This window comes from Ovis canadensis, chromosome 23, assembly GCF_042477335.2.
Source record: "Ovis canadensis isolate MfBH-ARS-UI-01 breed Bighorn chromosome 23, ARS-UI_OviCan_v2, whole genome shotgun sequence".
Taxonomy (NCBI): Eukaryota; Metazoa; Chordata; class Mammalia; order Artiodactyla; family Bovidae; genus Ovis; species Ovis canadensis.
The window spans coordinates 37027542-37045912 of NC_091267.1; the positions used below are offsets into that span (position 1 = coordinate 37027542).

At 40.1% G+C, this 18371-nt stretch overlaps 1 protein-coding gene across 1 annotated transcript in view; it reads right to left on the bottom strand.

Moving 5' to 3' along the window:
• Positions 1-18371, bottom strand: part of ASXL3 (ASXL transcriptional regulator 3) — a 196486-nt gene that overhangs the window by 4653 nt on the left and 173462 nt on the right. Inside the window, exons 9-11 of the mRNA XM_069568932.1 lie at positions 12480-12576; positions 10327-10432; positions 2512-4474 (exon numbers count right to left, since the gene is read on the bottom strand). Coding sequence (XP_069425033.1) covers positions 2512-4474; positions 10327-10432; positions 12480-12576 — 2166 coding nt within the window. The remainder of the gene's footprint in view (positions 1-2511; positions 4475-10326; positions 10433-12479; positions 12577-18371) is intronic.

An 18371-nucleotide genomic window follows, 5' to 3' on the forward strand; every position in this document is an offset into this window, starting at 1 on the left:
AGGTGAACTAAAAATAGTTAAGCTTTCCACTTATCTTCCTGGCTGGCATGAAAAAGCAGGACCTTGACTCTGTTTGAATTTACTGGTCTTAATTTGACATAAAGGAGAAAGCCCCAAGGAAGGCTCAAGACTAGAATTCTCAGCTGTGATCCCAGGCTGTGTACTTTAGTTTCTCCAACAACCTCCCAAGTCGAAGGCTGGAGGTTTTATGTGGTCCCATACCACCTAGCATGCTGCCTTATACATATAATAAGCACACAATACAAGTTTGTAAATTCAGTTGTAAAATGAGCCTGGCTATTTCCGGTCTATTTCCTTCACAGAGTTGTTATAAAGAGGGAATGAGACTGTTTTTGTGAGAGTGCTCTGCCTTCCAAAGGGATTTTGTTATTAGCAGTATGTTATATTGAAAGCAAGGGCAACTTTAGTTTTCTGCCTCCAAAATAACATGGGTTGGGCAGTTTATTTTGGAAATCCACAGTGTGCTAAATTTCATACATGTCCCAACACACACTGTTCACTTACTCATACTAACTGAGAAATGCATATGTGTGTGCTCAATTGCTAAGTCATGTCTGACTCTTTGCAACCCTATGGAATGTAGCCTGCCAGGATCCTCTCTGTCCATGGGATTTTCTAGGCAAGAATACTGGAGTGGGCTGCCATTTCCTCCTCCAAGGGATCTTCCCAATCCAGGGCTCAAACTTGCATCTCCTGCTTGGCAGGCGGATTCTTTACCATTGAGCCACCAAGGAAGCCCAAGAGATGCACAGTTGTCACCGAATTCATGAAGCCTAAGGCCTAACAAACCAATATCCCAAAGCAATGGCCTGTGATATGCTAGCCACTGAGAATGTTCACAGAGTCACAGATATGTGGAGCTGGAAGGGATCTAGTTAAAGCCCTTAAGGTACAGTTGCAAACACTGAGCCTCTGGAGATAGGCTGCTCTGGGGTCGTCTAACCAGAGCACAATGGAGACTTTCAGCTCCCTGTTCTCTCCTGTTGACATGTACTATGCTTCCTTTTATTCTGTCCTCTAGAAAAAAGATTTTTCCTAAAAAACTTACATCTCTCTTCTTAACATTTGTGCACTTACATATGTTGACATTATAAACACGTGACACATATTACAAGATCATTTCAACTTGAAATTATCCTTTAGAACACTGGAAGGTGGAATTATTTTCCTGAGCTCTCATTTCTCATTTTCAAACATGTGCTGGTTCTCTTCTAATCCAAAGGCTCCAAAGAAAGATAAATTTAGAAAAGGATTTCAGCTTTTCCTTTTAAGTACTTCCCTTCATTTAAAAAATTAGAAACATAAAACCTAACAACAAATTTATTTTATCTAACTAATCCACATATGTTTACATAAAGGTATATATCACTTTGAAAAACTGCTTTTGACAAAAAACAGGATACTTCAATGTATTATATACTTGTATATTTGTCTATACTTAAACATATTATACTTAAAAGTATTTCCTAGGGGAAGCATGCTTATTATATTTGTCTTTTCATTGCTTCATAAATTAAAATGCATAGCAGGGTTTTAATGGGAGCTTAATGTTCATCTTTTATATCTCTAGAATCTTATTTAATAGGGAATGATTCATTACACAGAATAACTACAATCACACCCTTAAAAGTCAACCTTAGGGAGATTAAGAGTCCCTATTACAAGTAGATGTCAGAGCAGAATAAAATAAAAAGACATGAAGAAAAACAAAGGCTGAGTTTGCTTATAATTCTTTGAATCAATCTTAATTTTCAGTTCACTTAGGCAGATTCAATTATATAAAAGGTTGGTATTCTGAGAGTTAAAAATCTACCTGAGAATCAAAATAAAAAGTATGATTAGGAACGTTTGCCTACAGGCTTTATTATTTTGTGAAGTCAAATACTTCTTAACTATCTTGGAAATAAAATAGTAGCATTTGTATACATGTATATCTGTGGCATTTTCCTCTGGGTTTGCTTTTGCAAAGCAATATCATTTATTTATTCAAGAAGTATTTAATGAAGGTCTTTCAGAAGCCAGGCCCTCTCTGCTGGGCAGTGTGGTGTGTGGGGAGTTCAATGTTTGTTGGCAAATGAATGAAGGGATAATACGTACTTTCATTTCTTGAGTGCATGCCTCTGACTTGATCACTACTGTCTCTAGTTCTGATAACTTTTATAGAATGCTGAATTAACCTTCAAATTTATGTAGATCTCTGTCCTACATCTTGGAGTCCCCCAAAGGCCATATATCTGAGTGGCCTGTGGGCTCCTCCAGGCCCAGTTCTCCCTCTTCATTTTTTTTTCCCCTTAAATGCCCAGGTCCAAATATATACATGTATCTAAACTTACTGTATGAACTCAATGCAGTCTGAAAAAGAATCACTTAGTATCATACTGGTGCTGGGAGTACTGGATTATAAACTGTGACATTTATTTTTGAAAAATGAAATATCTGAATAGGAAAAGCCTATCTATGGAATTTTTCATTAAAAAAAAAATACCATACCTTGAGAGGTGGGACCCTTGGCTCCTCTCTTGGGGGTGGCTCTTTCTCAGGTGGGCTGCTGGATGAGATGTTCCGTCCAGCAGATGACTGGTCATCGTCTATCCTAGCCCTCTTCTCCTTACAAATCCCAAAACCGTGATGCTCTGCAGTTTTCCTCTTTGATATTTCAGATTCTCTGCTTTCATTTCTTACCCCATCTGGGGACTTGGAGGGCTCTGACAACTTGGAAGAATGTGAGTTCTCCAGCCGATTCTGTGAGCTCCCCTGCTTATGCATTTTATTTCTAGAGCCTTCTGAAAATGAAGCCTTATCTACTGACGAGACGTATTGTTTGTCCTGTAGTTTAGCTGATAGGACCTCATTTCCCTTACTCTCTGTCTCTTCAGAAAAGATGGGTAAGTCCAATGGTGAAGACATCCCTTTCTTTTCTGCTCTTTGCAGGACATTATGATTTTTCACTTTGATCATTTCTGTAGAAGGAAGTTCTGGAATTGAAGTAGGATAAGATTTCTCAGTTTCAACGAGTGATTTACAAGGCTGCTGATTCAGGGTGTTACTGTGTAATTCTTCTGATGAATACGCTTCAGGAGCAATCGAAGAAGCAGCCATTTTGATGGGTTCAGGAGCATTTGATAGAATCTTCTGTTGAGAGGTAACACCCTCCCCCAAGGGCTTGGCAGGAGCAGAACCTTCATCTTTCTGCGGGGAGGGTGGTTCTTCGGATACGGAAGTGGACTTCCTTTGTTGATGCACCATTCTTTCATTCATGGAAGAACTGGAAACTGGAGATGTTTCTGAAGGAAGTGGCAAACTGGATATAAAAGTGGTCTCAGGTGTGAGAAGCATGGAAGACACTGAAGAAGTTTCTGATGTCAAAGGTAAATCAGACATGGGTGAAGTTTCTGATGTTAAAGGTAAATTTGATACTGGGGATGCTTCCGATGTCAAAGGTAAATTGGACATCAAAGATGCTTCTGATGTCTCAGGTGAGGTGGATATTGGAGAGATTTCTGACAGCAAAGATGCATGAAGGTTTTCATCAGTGGCATTTCTCTGATTGTATTTGTCCACATTTTCAGTGCTAGACACCTCAGAGCAAAACGTTGTCTCAAGGGAGGTTGGAGTACACGACTCTTCTGAAGTGGATTGGTTTTCCCCTGCTGGGGATGTCAGACTGGTACAGGCTCCCTCTGGGCTCTCAGAAGAGAAGGATGTTTCAGAGACACAGGCATTTTCAGAAAGCTGCTCATCAGGCTCGCTCTGCAACTCCATATCCACGGCAATTCCTTCACTTGGAAATCGGCCTTCTAGGGACGATGACCCCGTTTTAATTTTTGGAGTGTTGGTCTCTAGTGCAGTTTCTGGCTCCTTATGTTCTGTGTCACTAACATGAGTCACGGATAAAGTGGAAGGAACAAGGGAGTCACAGATTTCCAGCTGATCAATGACAACCGACATCTCTTCCTGGGAAGATTCTGATTTCTCTTCCACGTTAACTTCGATAGGAGGCAAAGTTTCCAAAACATCATTCATCATAACACAAGATTCCACATGATCTTCAGGAGGTGCTAATTGTGGCTCTTCATGAGAGGTGACTGGACTTTCCGACTCCTCAGAAAATTCAGGTATTGTCTTGTGATTCTCATCCTGGCACTCACAGATGCTGGTCTCGACCTCTTCTGCAATTTCCTCCTGAATCACAGATTCTTCAGGGATCAAGATGTCCTCTGATTCTGACTCTGTCATTACATCTTTACCTACATCTACCACAGGACAAAGAGTAGCGCAGAATTCAGGCTCTGGAGAAATTGGGCTTTTCATGCTTTTTGGCTGTTGTTCTTTCAAAGGAGTCTGTGCAGAAATACTGGGAAGGCCAGGGGTCCCACATGAAGAACTACTTTCAGCTCCATCAATGTTTGGTCCAGATGTGAGCTTTACAGAGTCCTCTCTTGACATGCCCAACCTGAACAGAAATTAGAAATACTAAATTATTGTTCAACCACAAAACATGAAAGGTACAACTTGGATCTCTCACCAAATATAGCATTCATAGAAGTAAATGCATCAAATTAATTTTATTATTACTAAGTAGCATGCTTAGCCTATGTAAACTAGTTTATGATGGCTTAGGTTTTCTGCTCCTTTTATGTGCTCAGTTGCTCAGTTGTGTCCAACTCTTTGCAACCCCATGGACTGCAGCCCGCCAGGCTCCTCTGTCCATGGTATTCTTCAAGCAAGAATACCCGAGTGGGTTGTCATTTCCTTCTCCACAGGATCTTTCTGACCCAGGGATCAAACCTGCATCTCCTGCACTGGCAGGCAATTCTTTACCATTGAGCCATGTGGGAAGACTGCTTTTATAATCGTAACTGAAATAAACTCTGCACGCATGCTCACTCAGTCATGTCTGACTCTTTGCAACTCCATGGACTTCAGCCTGCCAGGCTCCTCTGTCTATGGGATTCTTCAGGTAAGAATACCGGAGTGGGTTGCCATTTCCTCCTCTAGGAGATTTTCCTGACCCAGGGATTGAATTCGTGTCTCGTAAAGCTCCTGTTTTGACAGGCAGATTCTTTACCACTGAGCCACCTGGGAAGCCCCAAAATAAACTTTTGGTTTTAAAAAAAGTATTGATTTTTATTCTATAAGTAAGGAAATATCAACCTTATCAAGTATTAGTAATAATAAAATTGCATAGTGCAAAAGATTAAAAAAATATGGGCTGAAAGGCAAAAGAATATAAAAAAATCTAAACTTTTATACTCAGAAAGTAGAAATATATTCTTATAGTAGAAAATCTCATAGTCCTCAAAAGATGCAACATAACCAAGTAATTAAGATAAATGGAAGATGGGTACGCTGTAAAATTCTATAACTGAAATGACTTCCAAAGATTAAGTTCTCTTAACCCAATGTAAAAGATGCCCATCACCTTATTTAAGTATCTAAATGTCTAACCTAAGATATGACGGAAATTTCATTAAAGAATAATAAATATGGTTGGGGTCATCAAAGTTGGTTCCACTAGATTACATCTGTGTGAGGCAAGATATTTCAGTTCTTTCATGTAGATCTCTTACAGTAAAAATATTCCATAAAAAGAGCATAAAATATCAAGAAATAGCCTAGGCCATAAGACAAAGTTCATCAGAATTATGATTGATAATATTGTAAATCACTATTTCCTATCATACTAAGTTACAATGTTAGCATCAGATGGTAGGGAAATATGCTGTTCTAAATGAAGTTAAATTAGAGTGCAGGCAATTACAAGGATGAGCAGGAGAGAGAGAATATTCCCAGAGGAAGAAACATATTTGAGTGAGGAAATAGAGCTGTAACAGGAAAATACCTCAGTGAAATCTTCTTCAACCTTTTACTTAAAACCTCAAAATAAAAAGAAAGTAAGAAAGAATGTGCTTTTTGGGTATTTGATCATTGCCTTCTTCACTAAATTTCAGAAAGCTGAGAAAGAAAGATAGAGGATACTTCCTTCATAATTAGTCTCTCTTCTTTCAACTTTCCCTAAGATGGGTTCAAATTAAACCACAGTTTGTATTATGCTAAGAAGGAAAGAATAATATAACTACACAACAGATGAATTTAGAACAGAAAAATCAGCCGGATACAAGGTCTCCTGGGGCCAGATCAAGTAAAGATATCACTGATACTAGATTAGATTGAGAATACACAAAACCTACCCACCGGCAGCCAAATTTCAGCTAGATGAGTCACAAGGATATTATTAAATATATACTATAATTTTGGATTAGCATATTCATAATATCTACACAAGTAATTAAAACAAATTTAAGACAGTATTCTATCAAAAATCCTCAAGGAAATCAACCCTGAATATTCACTGGAAGGACTGATGCTGAAGCTGAAGCTCAAATACTTTGGCTACCTGATGTGAAGAGCTAACTCATTGGAAAAGAACTTGATGCTAGGAAAAACTGAGGGCAAAAGAAGAAAGGGATGGCAGAGGATGAGATGGTTGGATGGCATCACTAACTCAATGGACACAACTCTGAGCAAACTCCAGGAAATGCTGAAGGACAGGGAAGCATGGCGTGCTGCAGTCCACGAGGTCGCAAAGAGTCAGACACGACTTAGCGACTGAACAACAACCCTGGATTAAAGGCAGAGTAAGCCAGTAAGAACCAAAATAAAGATCTCAAAGAGCAGAAAACTAAATCAGACAGATCTTAACTAAAGGGGAGCTTCAGTGGTAACATTCTTGGGAGAACTCAGAGCAGTGAGAAGGCACATGGTGTCAGCCAACTGAAAATTATCTGATGGGAGGAAAATATCCCTCCTGTATTGAGGGAATATAGGTAATCTGTAAGAAAATTAGAAGGGCAGTCAATGAAATGTCCAAAATGCATCAGTCATCCAGTATGTAATCAAAGATCAGAAAAGATAAGCAAGAAGTCCAGGGAGGTATTGGGACAGAAACTCTATGGATAAACCACAGCAAGGAAAGGGTCAATTAAATAAAAGAACTGTTGAATGAATATGCTCAGTGATTATCTGCTGACTGAGGAAAAGTCTCTGTGTGGTCTTGCAACATGGGCTGTCTGACATAGTGTGTGTGGCACAAAGACAATGCTTGATGAAGACTGAGTTGATAAAAGAACAGGCCCAACACACAATAAAAACTAAGGACAGGTTCTTTGGAGGTGACTGACTTGCTTATGCTTCTTCCATTACAGACAAGAGTGCTCCCAACACTCCCTTTGTCAGAAAAGACAAGGAAGGCAGGGTTCTTAATCTTGCTGGACATCAGCATGATGGAGAAGCATCTAAAAATACAGATTCCAGGGTTCATCTCCTGGAGACCCCCAATCAGTATGTCTGGGCTGAGTGTCCTAAATCTATCTACTCTGTTTTTTAATTTAATCAATTTATTTATGGTTGCACTGGGTGCTTGTTGCTGTGTGCGGGTTCTCTCCAGTTTTGGCAAGTAGGGGCTACTCTTTGTTATGGGGCCTGGACTTCTTATTGTGGTGGCTTCTCTTGGTGTGGAGCATTGGCTCTAGGTGCATGTGAAGTGAGTGAAGTCGCTCAGTCATGTCCGACTCTTTGCGACCCCATGGACTGTAGCCTACCAGCTCCTCTGTCCATGGGATTTTCCGGGCAAAGGTACTGGAGTGGGTTGCCACTTCCTTCTCCAGAGGATCTTCCTGACCCAGGGAATGAACCCAGGTCTACCTGCATTGCAGCAAATGCTCTAGGTGCATGGGCTTCCTTAGTTGTAGCATGTGGACCCAATAGTTGTAGCACAAAGGCTTAGTTGCCCTGTGGCATGTGGAATCTTCCCAACCTAGGGATTGAACCTGTGTCCCTTCTTAACCACTGGACCACCAGAAAAGTCTTGTATCTAGTTTTAAAAGCTGCAATGAGGACTGTGATGCCAGCAGGCTTGAGTAATAGTGCTAGTAATGATATAAGAAGGCTGATAACTAGCCTGCCGCAATTTTAATTTTTGAGAAAGGAGATTACAGCCTTTTAGTTTTGCTTAAATATGTATATGCATCCAAGGTCTCAGGGCAGCAACTGAAAAGGAGCCTTCCTCCTCTTGAGGATGGCTACTTAGGACAATTCACCAGGGATGAGGTGCACTCATGAGAGACTCCCTCTGACATTTTTCCTCATTTACAGGGGAGTTTTGTGAAATTAGATCAAATGGTACAAGTTGTATTGCCTTAGTGTCTTCTATACAAAACACCACTTTCAAGCATCAGTTGTGTTTGTGAGAATTAAAGCACAAATTCTTCTACCTAAGATGGTCTAAAGTGAGTGAAAGTCGCTCAGTCATGTCCGACTCTTGTGACCCCATGGATTGTATATACAGTCCATGGAATTCTCCAGGCCAGAATACTGGAGTGGGTTGCCATTCCCTTCTCCAGGGGATCTTCTGAAACTAGGTCTCCCACACTGCAGGTGGATTCTTTACCAGCTGAGCCACTAGGGAAGCCCAAGATGATCTAAAGTTACTGTCAACTGTCAGCTCTTAAATTCCTCTTTTTTTTCTTATGAATCTGATTGTCTGTGAGACTCAAATTCTGCTCAAGGAAAACGTGTCCCTGTTAACTGGGAGGCAAAGGAGAGGATACTTTCAATTTAGTTCAGTCACTACCACGCTTATCTATGTCTGGCATTATCTTTAAACACACACACAAATCAAAATAAGAAATTAAAAAGTGGTTATACCCTCCTACACTGTTGATGAGAATGTAAATTGGTGCAGCTACTGTGGAAAACAGCATGAAGATTCCTCAACAAAATAAAAATACCATTGTCATATAAGGCAATAATCCCACTCCTGGGCAAAGATCCAGAAAAAACTATAATTCAGAAAGATACACACACCCCAATGTTCACAGCAGCACTGCTGAAAATAGCCAAGATGCAAAAACAACCTGAATGTCCATTGGGAGATGAACACATAAAGAAGATGAGGTACATAAACACAATGGAATACTACTCGGTCATAAACCCTAACGGAATAATATCACTTGCAGCCACATGGATGGACGTAGAAACTATCAGCCCAGAAGTTAAGTCAGACATTTACAATATGATCACTTATATGTGGAATCTAAAATATGGCACAAATGAACTTATCTACAAAAGAGACTCACAGACACAGATAACAGACTGGTGGTTGCCAAGCGGTAGGAGAGAGAAGGACTGGGAGTTCGACATTAGCAGATGCAAAGCAGTCTATACAGGATGGATACACAACAAGGTCTTACTGTATCACATGGAGGTGGTTTAGTTGCTAGGTGTGTACAGCCCTCGCGATTCCATGGACTATAGCCCGCCAGGCTCCTCTGTCCACGGGATTCTCCAGGCAAGAATACTGGAGTGGGTTGCCATTTCCTTCTCCAGGGGATCTTCCCAACCCAGGGATAGGACTTCGGCTTCTACATGCAAGTAGTCTCCTGCCTTGCCGGTGGGTTCTTTACTGACCGAGTCACCAGGGAAGTCCATGTATCACATGGATGGAGCTATATTCAATACCCTATGATAATCCATAATGGAAAAGAATATAAAGAAGAATGTACAATATATATTTATTATACATACGTACACTGAATCACCGCTGTAGAGCAGAAATTATTACAACATTGTGAATCAACTATCCTTGAGTAAAATAAAGGTTTTTTTTAATTAAAAAAAGTGGTTATAGAGGAAGAATGGACAGAGCAATAGATAGTACTTCAGGCTTTCCTTAAAATAAGGAAAATTTCCTAAACAAATGTATACTCAGAGTCAACATTTTTGGAAAAATGTGAGAAATAAGTATGTGTCTGCCGCTAAGTCACGTCAGTCATGTCCGACTGTGTGTGACCCCATGGGTGGCACCTGACAGGCTCCTCTGTCCCTGGGATTCTCCAGGCAAGAACACTAGAGTGGGTTGCCATTTCCCTCTCCAGAATATGTGTCTAAGGCTGCTTATCTCTAATGATTCATTAATGAAAATACTTAGACTAAAAAAATAGCAGATTTTTACTAAAATCCAGTTAAGAAAGACAAAATTGACTTCTCTGGAATTTCATGTGCTATTTTCAGTCCAAAATGAATTTTCATGGGCGAGTTATAAACCATTGAAAATGCATTTTAAAAAAAAATTTAAGTGCTGATGTGTCACTATAATTTTACCTGCAATTTCTTACACTGAGGGACTATTGCCTTTTATCACAGGTTTATTAAGTTTTACAGCACATGAGTGTGCTATGTGAAGCAAGAGAATTACATTTTCATTTCCTTCTAAGAGAAATGACAAAAAAATGCTCTAGTACTTACTTTTCTCCATAAAATCTTTCAAAGAATTTTTCTTTCCAAGGTTCTGTTTTCTTTTCCTTCTCAATTTCTTGCCTTATCCGCAGTTGCATTTCTGGAGTAAACTCTCCTAGAAAGAAAATGCTTAGATATTGAGGAAAAGCTGTCATATCTTTTGCCAATTAATAAAGAGAATATGTAACTAATTTGAGTAAACGTTTATAAATACTGAAAAGCAACAGGTTGAGTGCTAATGATATTTCTACGGCTTCTCTTTTTATGAACATCACTCAGTAATTTAGTCACAGACAGACTTGAAAGCATTTAGTAAATGTACTGTGTACTAGAGGTGGTAAATGAAACTGTGTATATTCAGTGTCCTTGATGAAACCAATCTGGTGAATGCCAAAGCAGAGTATAATAATACAAGGTGGAAAGCCCTATATAGGCCATAAGTAAGAATATTCATAAATGTAGGGAAAGTACTTAACTCTGCCTAAATCGATTAAGAAAGACCATCTACAGAAACTGAGTCTTGAGTTAGCCTTTGAAAGATGACCATGCTTTCATAAGGTCATTAGCTCACAAGGCACAGAGATATGAATATGTATATTTATGTTCTTTTAAGAGGCCAATTGTGAGTAAAATACAGGATGAAATGGAATAGGAAAGATAGGCTGCGGTCAATTAACCAACACACGTTTTAAAGAGAGCCCTGAATGTTTTTCTGTAAGAGACTGAGGGAGGTCCTGGCGGTGTTTAGGGAGGGAGAAAAATGGCCAAATAAGCAACTTAGAAACTGGCAGGGAGGCTACTAGGTAGCATAGACAGAGATGAGATTACAGTCAGGCCAGCATCTTGAGAACGTTGAAGAAGATGCAGATTCAAAAATGCAAGTTCCTAACCAGATGGACCTGGGGAGAAGGGAGAGGAACAAAGGTATCACTACAGTTCCAGAGTTAGGAGCTGTGAGAAAAGGGGTGCCCTCAGGAGACAGAAGGCAGAAGAAATGGTAGACATTTAAAGGGAATAGAATTTAATGCTGGCATTTTGGTTTTGAGGGGCTTGATGCTAGGAAGATCCTGCGGACTTGTGGAACAGAGCGCTGAGGACTGGGAAAGAGTAGCTGAAGACAATTTTGGACGTTATCATCTTATGGGCCATAGATGGAATCCTGGTGGTGAACAAGGCTGCTCGGAGTACATGAAGAGTTATAAAAGCGAAGAACAGGGAAGAGAATGGTGGAGGCATCACTATTATCGGCAGGTGAAAGAACAGGAGCTCCTGAAGGAAGCTGAGAAAAGGCTGTCAGAAAGGTACCCGGGATGCAACCTGAGATATATTATGAATGTCTAAAGGAAATGGGTTCAACCGCTCTGGTGAAAGAAAAAGCACACAGTTAACTATAATAATGTAAAAAACCCTGTAAAAGTCACAAGAATAAATGTAGTAAAAGTACAGAGAGGGAAAGCACTTAATTCTGCCTAAAGCAACTAGGGAAGACCATGCCTAGAACCTGATTCTTGAGTTAGCTTCTGAAAAGTGACCAAGCTTTCAGCTCACAAGGCACAGAGATACGAATATGTATTGGGCGGGGTAGAAAACAAGTGAGATATTGGAGAAGCAACATGAAAGGCAGGACAGAGGACACTGGACTTTAAAATCAAGAAGGCAATTCATATTCTCTAGAAAGAACTGTTTCCACTGTGTAAGACTGGGCCACTCCCAGCCGTAACAGCGTGCTTGGGGAAGGGAGTAAAACTGTGGTAACACTGGATATTTTCTAGTCTTTCAAGAAGATTGGTGACTAAGGGAAGGATAAGGCAAAGTGTGCCTTCAGGGGAAGACAACATTGAAAGAAGATTCTTCAGACTCTTAGGCAGTAAGAAAATATATAATATATCAAACATATAATTAAAATGATTATTCTAAAGAATATCTTGCTATATCAAAATGTTATCATGTTCTAGATAATGCTATGCTTTCTGCAAAATTCCTGGACATCAAAATTGCCAAGAATAATAAGAGAATTAATGAAGTCATTCAAAATAGGATGTGAGTTTTAATTCAAGTATACTTCAGTGGGGGAAATGACTTGGGAATCAGAGAAGAGTGCAAATCTCAGAACAGTATGTGTACTCAAATCTGTCAAATAATAATGGAAAATAGAAATTTACCTTCTGCCAGTCGCTGTTTCCAGCCTTGTGCTGCATATGCAAAGAATTCATTATTTAGAGCTGAAGTACTGAGGCGTAAAATTCCATCACTTCCCATCTAGGAAATAAGCCGACAAAAACAAGATTCCATCAAGAATAATTCAAAGCAAAAGCAAGCAGGAAAGAAGCGAAAACTGAAGGTACGTGTAAGAGAGAGAGAAAATGAGAGTGAAAGACAGGGCAGGAGGCAGGGAGGAAAGGAAGGAATTTAACAAAAGATGAATCTCCTAGTAGGAAAACTGCACTGTTTACAGTGACTATTATAATGACTAAATACAGCAATTTAAAGGAAGTCTGTATTAGGCATTTCCATTATCAGTGGTGAGTACAACAAATATATGTGGTTTAATCAAAGAAGTTTTCTATCTTTATCATTTTATTGTGCTTTAAGGGGTACCAAATGAAAAATCAAGATATGTGCACACCTTTAGATTGAGTTTTTTAAAATTAAATTTTCTGAATTTTTTGTGAAAGCAAAAGAAATCTAGTCAGATCACTTGGATTCTTCCACTGTCTTGAGGTTTAGACAACAGAAAGTTCTGGAGCATATTAAAACACACCCATGCTCTCATACGTACCTCTCTCTCTCTTCTTCTCCCCTCTCTGGATGCACACAGGAAACAAGTATACAAAGTTTAACAGCAGTATACGCTATATGCTACTAATGTTTTCCCTCAAATATTTTTAAAATTCATGTATAGAAGAGATTCAGAGAAGCATCACCAAACTGGATGCTTTTTTTAACTTTCCAACTATTTACAACATCTTTTCTGGGTATATATTCTGCCTGCTGAGACGGGATAAAAAGAACTAGTGTGTCCTTGGCTGACTTTGTAAGTAGCTGTGGAGTGAAGAGAAAACATATAAAAAGTTAAACAATGCCAAAAATAAGGTGAGTGGGAATTAAGAAGGGCAAAAAAAAAAAAGTTAGGGAAGATATCTAGGTGGCCCTGAGTAGTTGAGAAGAACTTGATGCCAGAGGTGAAATGGGTTAGGGTCTTGGGAGATTAACAGGATTGGGACAGGATGGTTTTATACAAAGCATACAGTACAGGGTGTAAACTGTGTTGTGGACACAGGATGTCGCGATCAGTAACTGGACGGTTCGTGAAGAGGTGAAGATGTCTTAGCCTGCTACTCAAAGGCTTGGCAAACTGTAGCTCCAGTCATATCTTCAAAGATTTCTTTTTATTCTCACAAACACACTCATATCCTAAGCTCTAAGAAGTCTCTGCCATCTGAAAACACACTCAGATTTCTTATCCCCATGTTTTCATTCTTTTTTTTTTTTGTCTTCTTTACACGCCATTTTCACCCACAGAAATGCTGTCCCTCTTTTAAAATTTAACTCAAACCATGACTTCATGAACGTGTCAGCTGAACCATCATTCAGGAGCAAAGAAGAAAACTGAGTTGAACACTAAATCTTATACTAGCGACTCTAAATGGAATCTCTTGTTCAGTCGCTCAGTCGTGTATGACTCTTTGCGACCCTATGGACTGCAGCACCAGGCTCCTCTGCCCTTCACTGTCTTGGAGTTTGTGCAAACGCATGTCCATGGACTCAGTGATGCCATCCAAATATCTCATCCTCTGGTACTCCCTTTTCCTCTTAACCTAAATGGAATAATGGTCAAAAAATCCAGAGAAGAGAGGCACTGAACAGATGTGACATAAGCTGAATGCTGCCATCACGACAGCCATAGATTAGAGATCTTGAATTTCCTTACCTAAGATACCGATAACCACACTAAAATATTTAGTCCGCTTGGAAAACTTCACCCAAGACTGTTCACTCATGGATTCACCATTTCCTCCCAATGACTTCATCTTCATCCAATAGATACTTATTGCATGCGTGCATGTTCAGTTGCTTCAGTCATGTCTGACTCTTGCGAGCCCAGGGGCTGTAGCCCCCTGACTCCTTTGTTCATGGAATTATTCAGGCAAGGATACTGTAGTGGGTTGCCATTTCCTCCTCTAGGGAATCTTCCCTACCCAGGGATCGAACCAGCATCTTCTGTGTCTCTTGCATTGGCAAGTGGGTTCTTTACCACTAGCACCACCTGGGAAGCCCAGATACTTATTAAGTCACTTATATGAACCTGTGTACCTGGCACTTGTCTGGGTGCAGGCAATACAGCGGCAGTAAAAGGAAAAGCCTCTAGCCTCATTTTCAAATATACTCCACATATAGCAGATGCTTCTGGTCCCTGTATCTCTCCCACCCACCTGGGCTCAGCACAGTTGTGACGTCTGGTGACACTTCCATGACAGTCTCCACCTCAGGGTCTCACCACAGCCCCAAAATGGGAGTGGATAAATTGGACAATTCTAGGACACCACCTTTTGGGATGCAGTTATGAACTGAACCAAAGGATGCCATTTGGTGCTGTATCCCCAACAGTTAGAACAAGTAGGTGGAAGGCAAGTGCCTTGAAGAGAAAAGTGAAGTAGTTTACTATGAGGTACATTTATGGAAGGCATGATTAACAAAGTTAGATTTTCTACGTCTGAGCACATGCATGTGCTGAACAATTTGGAGTCCATGCACAATGCCTGTTATATTGCAGGTACTCAATAAATGTTTATTGCACTCTCCTTGCTTTGTGTAAGTGAACGATTTAACACTGAACTCTAGTAGCTGACATGCAGGATTTTAGTTTAGTATATTTTGCCAGGCCAGGGGACATGACGAGTTATTAATTGACATTTCAGCATAATTTTAAGACACAAAGAAATACCAGATCCAGATTAGCTCTGACAGAGTCTCAAGATTTCAGCACATGAAAATGCACAACAGTGTGAAATTACCACATTCAAGAATATGGAAGCTAGCCCTGGAGGAAACTGTTTTTCTTTTACAACAGAAAAATAATATTAATGGCCAGCCTTCCAGCCTGTATGAGACAGCACAGTTAAACATGAGGGCTGAATTTGACTTAGGAAATACATGCCAATAAAACTTTTGAAATACACAATTAACTTTATGGCCTTTAAGAAATACTGTCCAAAAGACATGGCATTTAAATGAGCTGGAACAATAAACATTTCTGAAAGGTTTACTTATTTATCACCGAGCTAAAAATTCTTGTTTTTTTTTCTGATTACCCACAATAGAAACATTCATTCTATGTAACTTTCTTACAATGAAAAATCTAAAGAAGTTATTGATAAGTTATGTTTTATTTTTAATTAGAAGGAGAAAAACTCTGTGTGTGCTCCTTGCTCTGGAGGAAAATAAGTGTGAGGAAGGAAATCTTATTTGTGGAGAGATCCTTTCATGAAGATTTAAGTCTTGATTGGTGAGTATATCACTTGCCTTTGGGGTTGATTATATTAACATACCTTTTATGGGATGTCTATTAGTGGAATGCAAAGGATTAAAAAGATGTTGCTACTTACAAGCCATCCAGTGTTTGACGTTCAATTAATATTGTTCTATATGAGACTATATCTTGGGTTAATAATAATTCTTTGCACATCTAATAGATTATGTATCCCTTTTTCTAATTTGGGATTTCCTGCAAGTGATTTGGGCTTCCCAGGTGGTGCAAGTGGTAAAGAACCTTCCTGCCAATGCAGGAGATATGAGAGATGAAGGTTTGATCCCTGGGTTGGGAAGATCCCCTGGAGGAGTGCATTGTAACCCACTGCAGTATTCTTGCTGGCAGAATCCCATGGACGGAGGCACCTGGAGGGCTACAGTCCACAGAGAGGCAAAGAGTTGGACATGACTGAAGTGACTTAGCATGCAAGTGATTTGGAATGGATGGCAGGTGGGCTGCTTAGATGAACAGTGAGAAATGTGCTGCAGAGTCCAAAAGTGGCTAAATCCTAACAGGGCATCTGGACAGACCAAGCAGTTTGGAATTTATTCTACAGGTAGTGGGGAGGGAGCCAATCGAAACAAAGTCAAAACAAGATGAAAACGTTCATGCTGAGTGTGTGGTAAGAAGCAGACTGTCAATCTGTTGATGTAGATGGTGTGTCCGGGACGGGCCTCTCTGTTCATTGCTGATCAAGAACACCGGAGCCAACACTTGCATGAGTGAAGGAGAAGCCACCAGCCATCGGGGGAGGGTATGCTCAGTGGATGGATGTACTTGCAGAGGCCCTCAGGTGGGGCTTGCGAGGAGGCCCTAAGAGCTCGAGAGACCTTAACAGTGGGAGGAACAGGGCCTCAAAGGCCAGAATCATACTGGGCCTGGCAGCCCACTGAAAAGACTGGCTTGTCCCTCCTGAGTGAGCTGGAGAGCCTCTGGGGGATTTGGGCCCAACAGTGAAAAGCTCTGACATTTCAAATGGAGAGCTCTGACTGCTGTGTTTAAAAAAGACTTCAGAGCTGCCCAAGAGCAATATAAATACCAGGTCACGTCTGTGATTTTAATTTTTCTAATAATCACACTGAAAGCAGTAAAAACATGAAACTCATTCTAATAACACAGTTTTAATCTGACCTATCCAAGATGTTGTTTCAATATATAATCAATATGAGACATTATCAATGAGCTATTTCTCATTCTCTCTGTATACTAATTCTTTGATGTCCACTATGTATTTTTAGAACATTATCTTAGTTTAGATAACCCATATTTCTAAAGCTCCACAGTCACTGCTGGCTAGCAACTACTGTTGTGGAGAGCACAGTTTTAGAAGACAAGAGACTCACCAGCGACATGAGGATGTAGTTATTGAGATAATCCAGATGGTAGCTGCACTAGGTTGACAGCTACAGAGATGGTGAGAAAGGCTGGGTTCCAATTATATTCAGAAGGTTGAGCCAATAGTACTTGATGATGGACTGGATGTGTGGTGTGAGATAAAGTGAGCAGGCAAGGGTGATGCCAAAGACTTCTGGCCTTGGCAATTAAAACTATGAATTGCTATGTATTACAATGTAAAAAAAGATGGGAAGAGGTTTGGTCTGGAACCAATTAAGGTTGAGATGCTGATTATAATTCCACATTGAGGTCTTTTACCTATCATTCTGCATATAGTAGAAAGAATGCCCTGGACAAATGCAGGACTAAAAACAGGGACTTCTGTCAAGAAGGAACAAGAGAAGACCAAGGAACAAATGATGAAAAGTGTTGAGACTACTCAGCAGCAGGAGTAAAGATGGATGACATGTAGAAGTATGGGACTCAGAAATGATGGGGCTGGGTGAGCATGTGTTGGGTGGTGAATGAACTAAAGGCTTGAAAGATGATTCCCAAGAAGAAGGCTTGGCTAATTTGGTGGATGCTGGAAAGAGACATTAGGACAGGTAAAAGCACAAGGGGGGAGTAGTGTCTTAGACAAAGAAATTATGGGATTTTCTTTGAATATGTTAATATAAGGGTATGGAGAAGGCAATCAAGTAAAGGTGATCTAATCAATACTGGAAACTCAGGGAAGAAGCTCACTGGGGAGGAAGGAATCAAGCATAGAAAATTTGTCATTAGTAGTAAAGAAAGTGTTAATTGAAAACATGGATATGAGTGAGAACACCCAGGAAGAGCTAACCAAAAGAGAAGATGGCATAAAGCAGAGCCCTGAGGAACACCAACACAGAAGGAATGGCCAGAAGTAAGTCTTCCTGCTAGGAAGACTGAGAAAAATCAGTCACAGGTGGGAAGAAAATCAAGGCAGATGGCATCAAAGCTGAAAGAAAAGAGTTTCCAGAAGATGAGCTGTACTGTGAATGTACTATCTACTGAGCTATATGGGATTACTCAGGTCAACACTGTGTATAGTACACTATACTAGCTGTTATGTCTGATAAAACAATCAATAGGGTCTTTAGAGCAAGGACAACCTAGTCAGTGAGAGACCAACTAGGAATCTAATGCAACAGCGAAAGAGGAATGA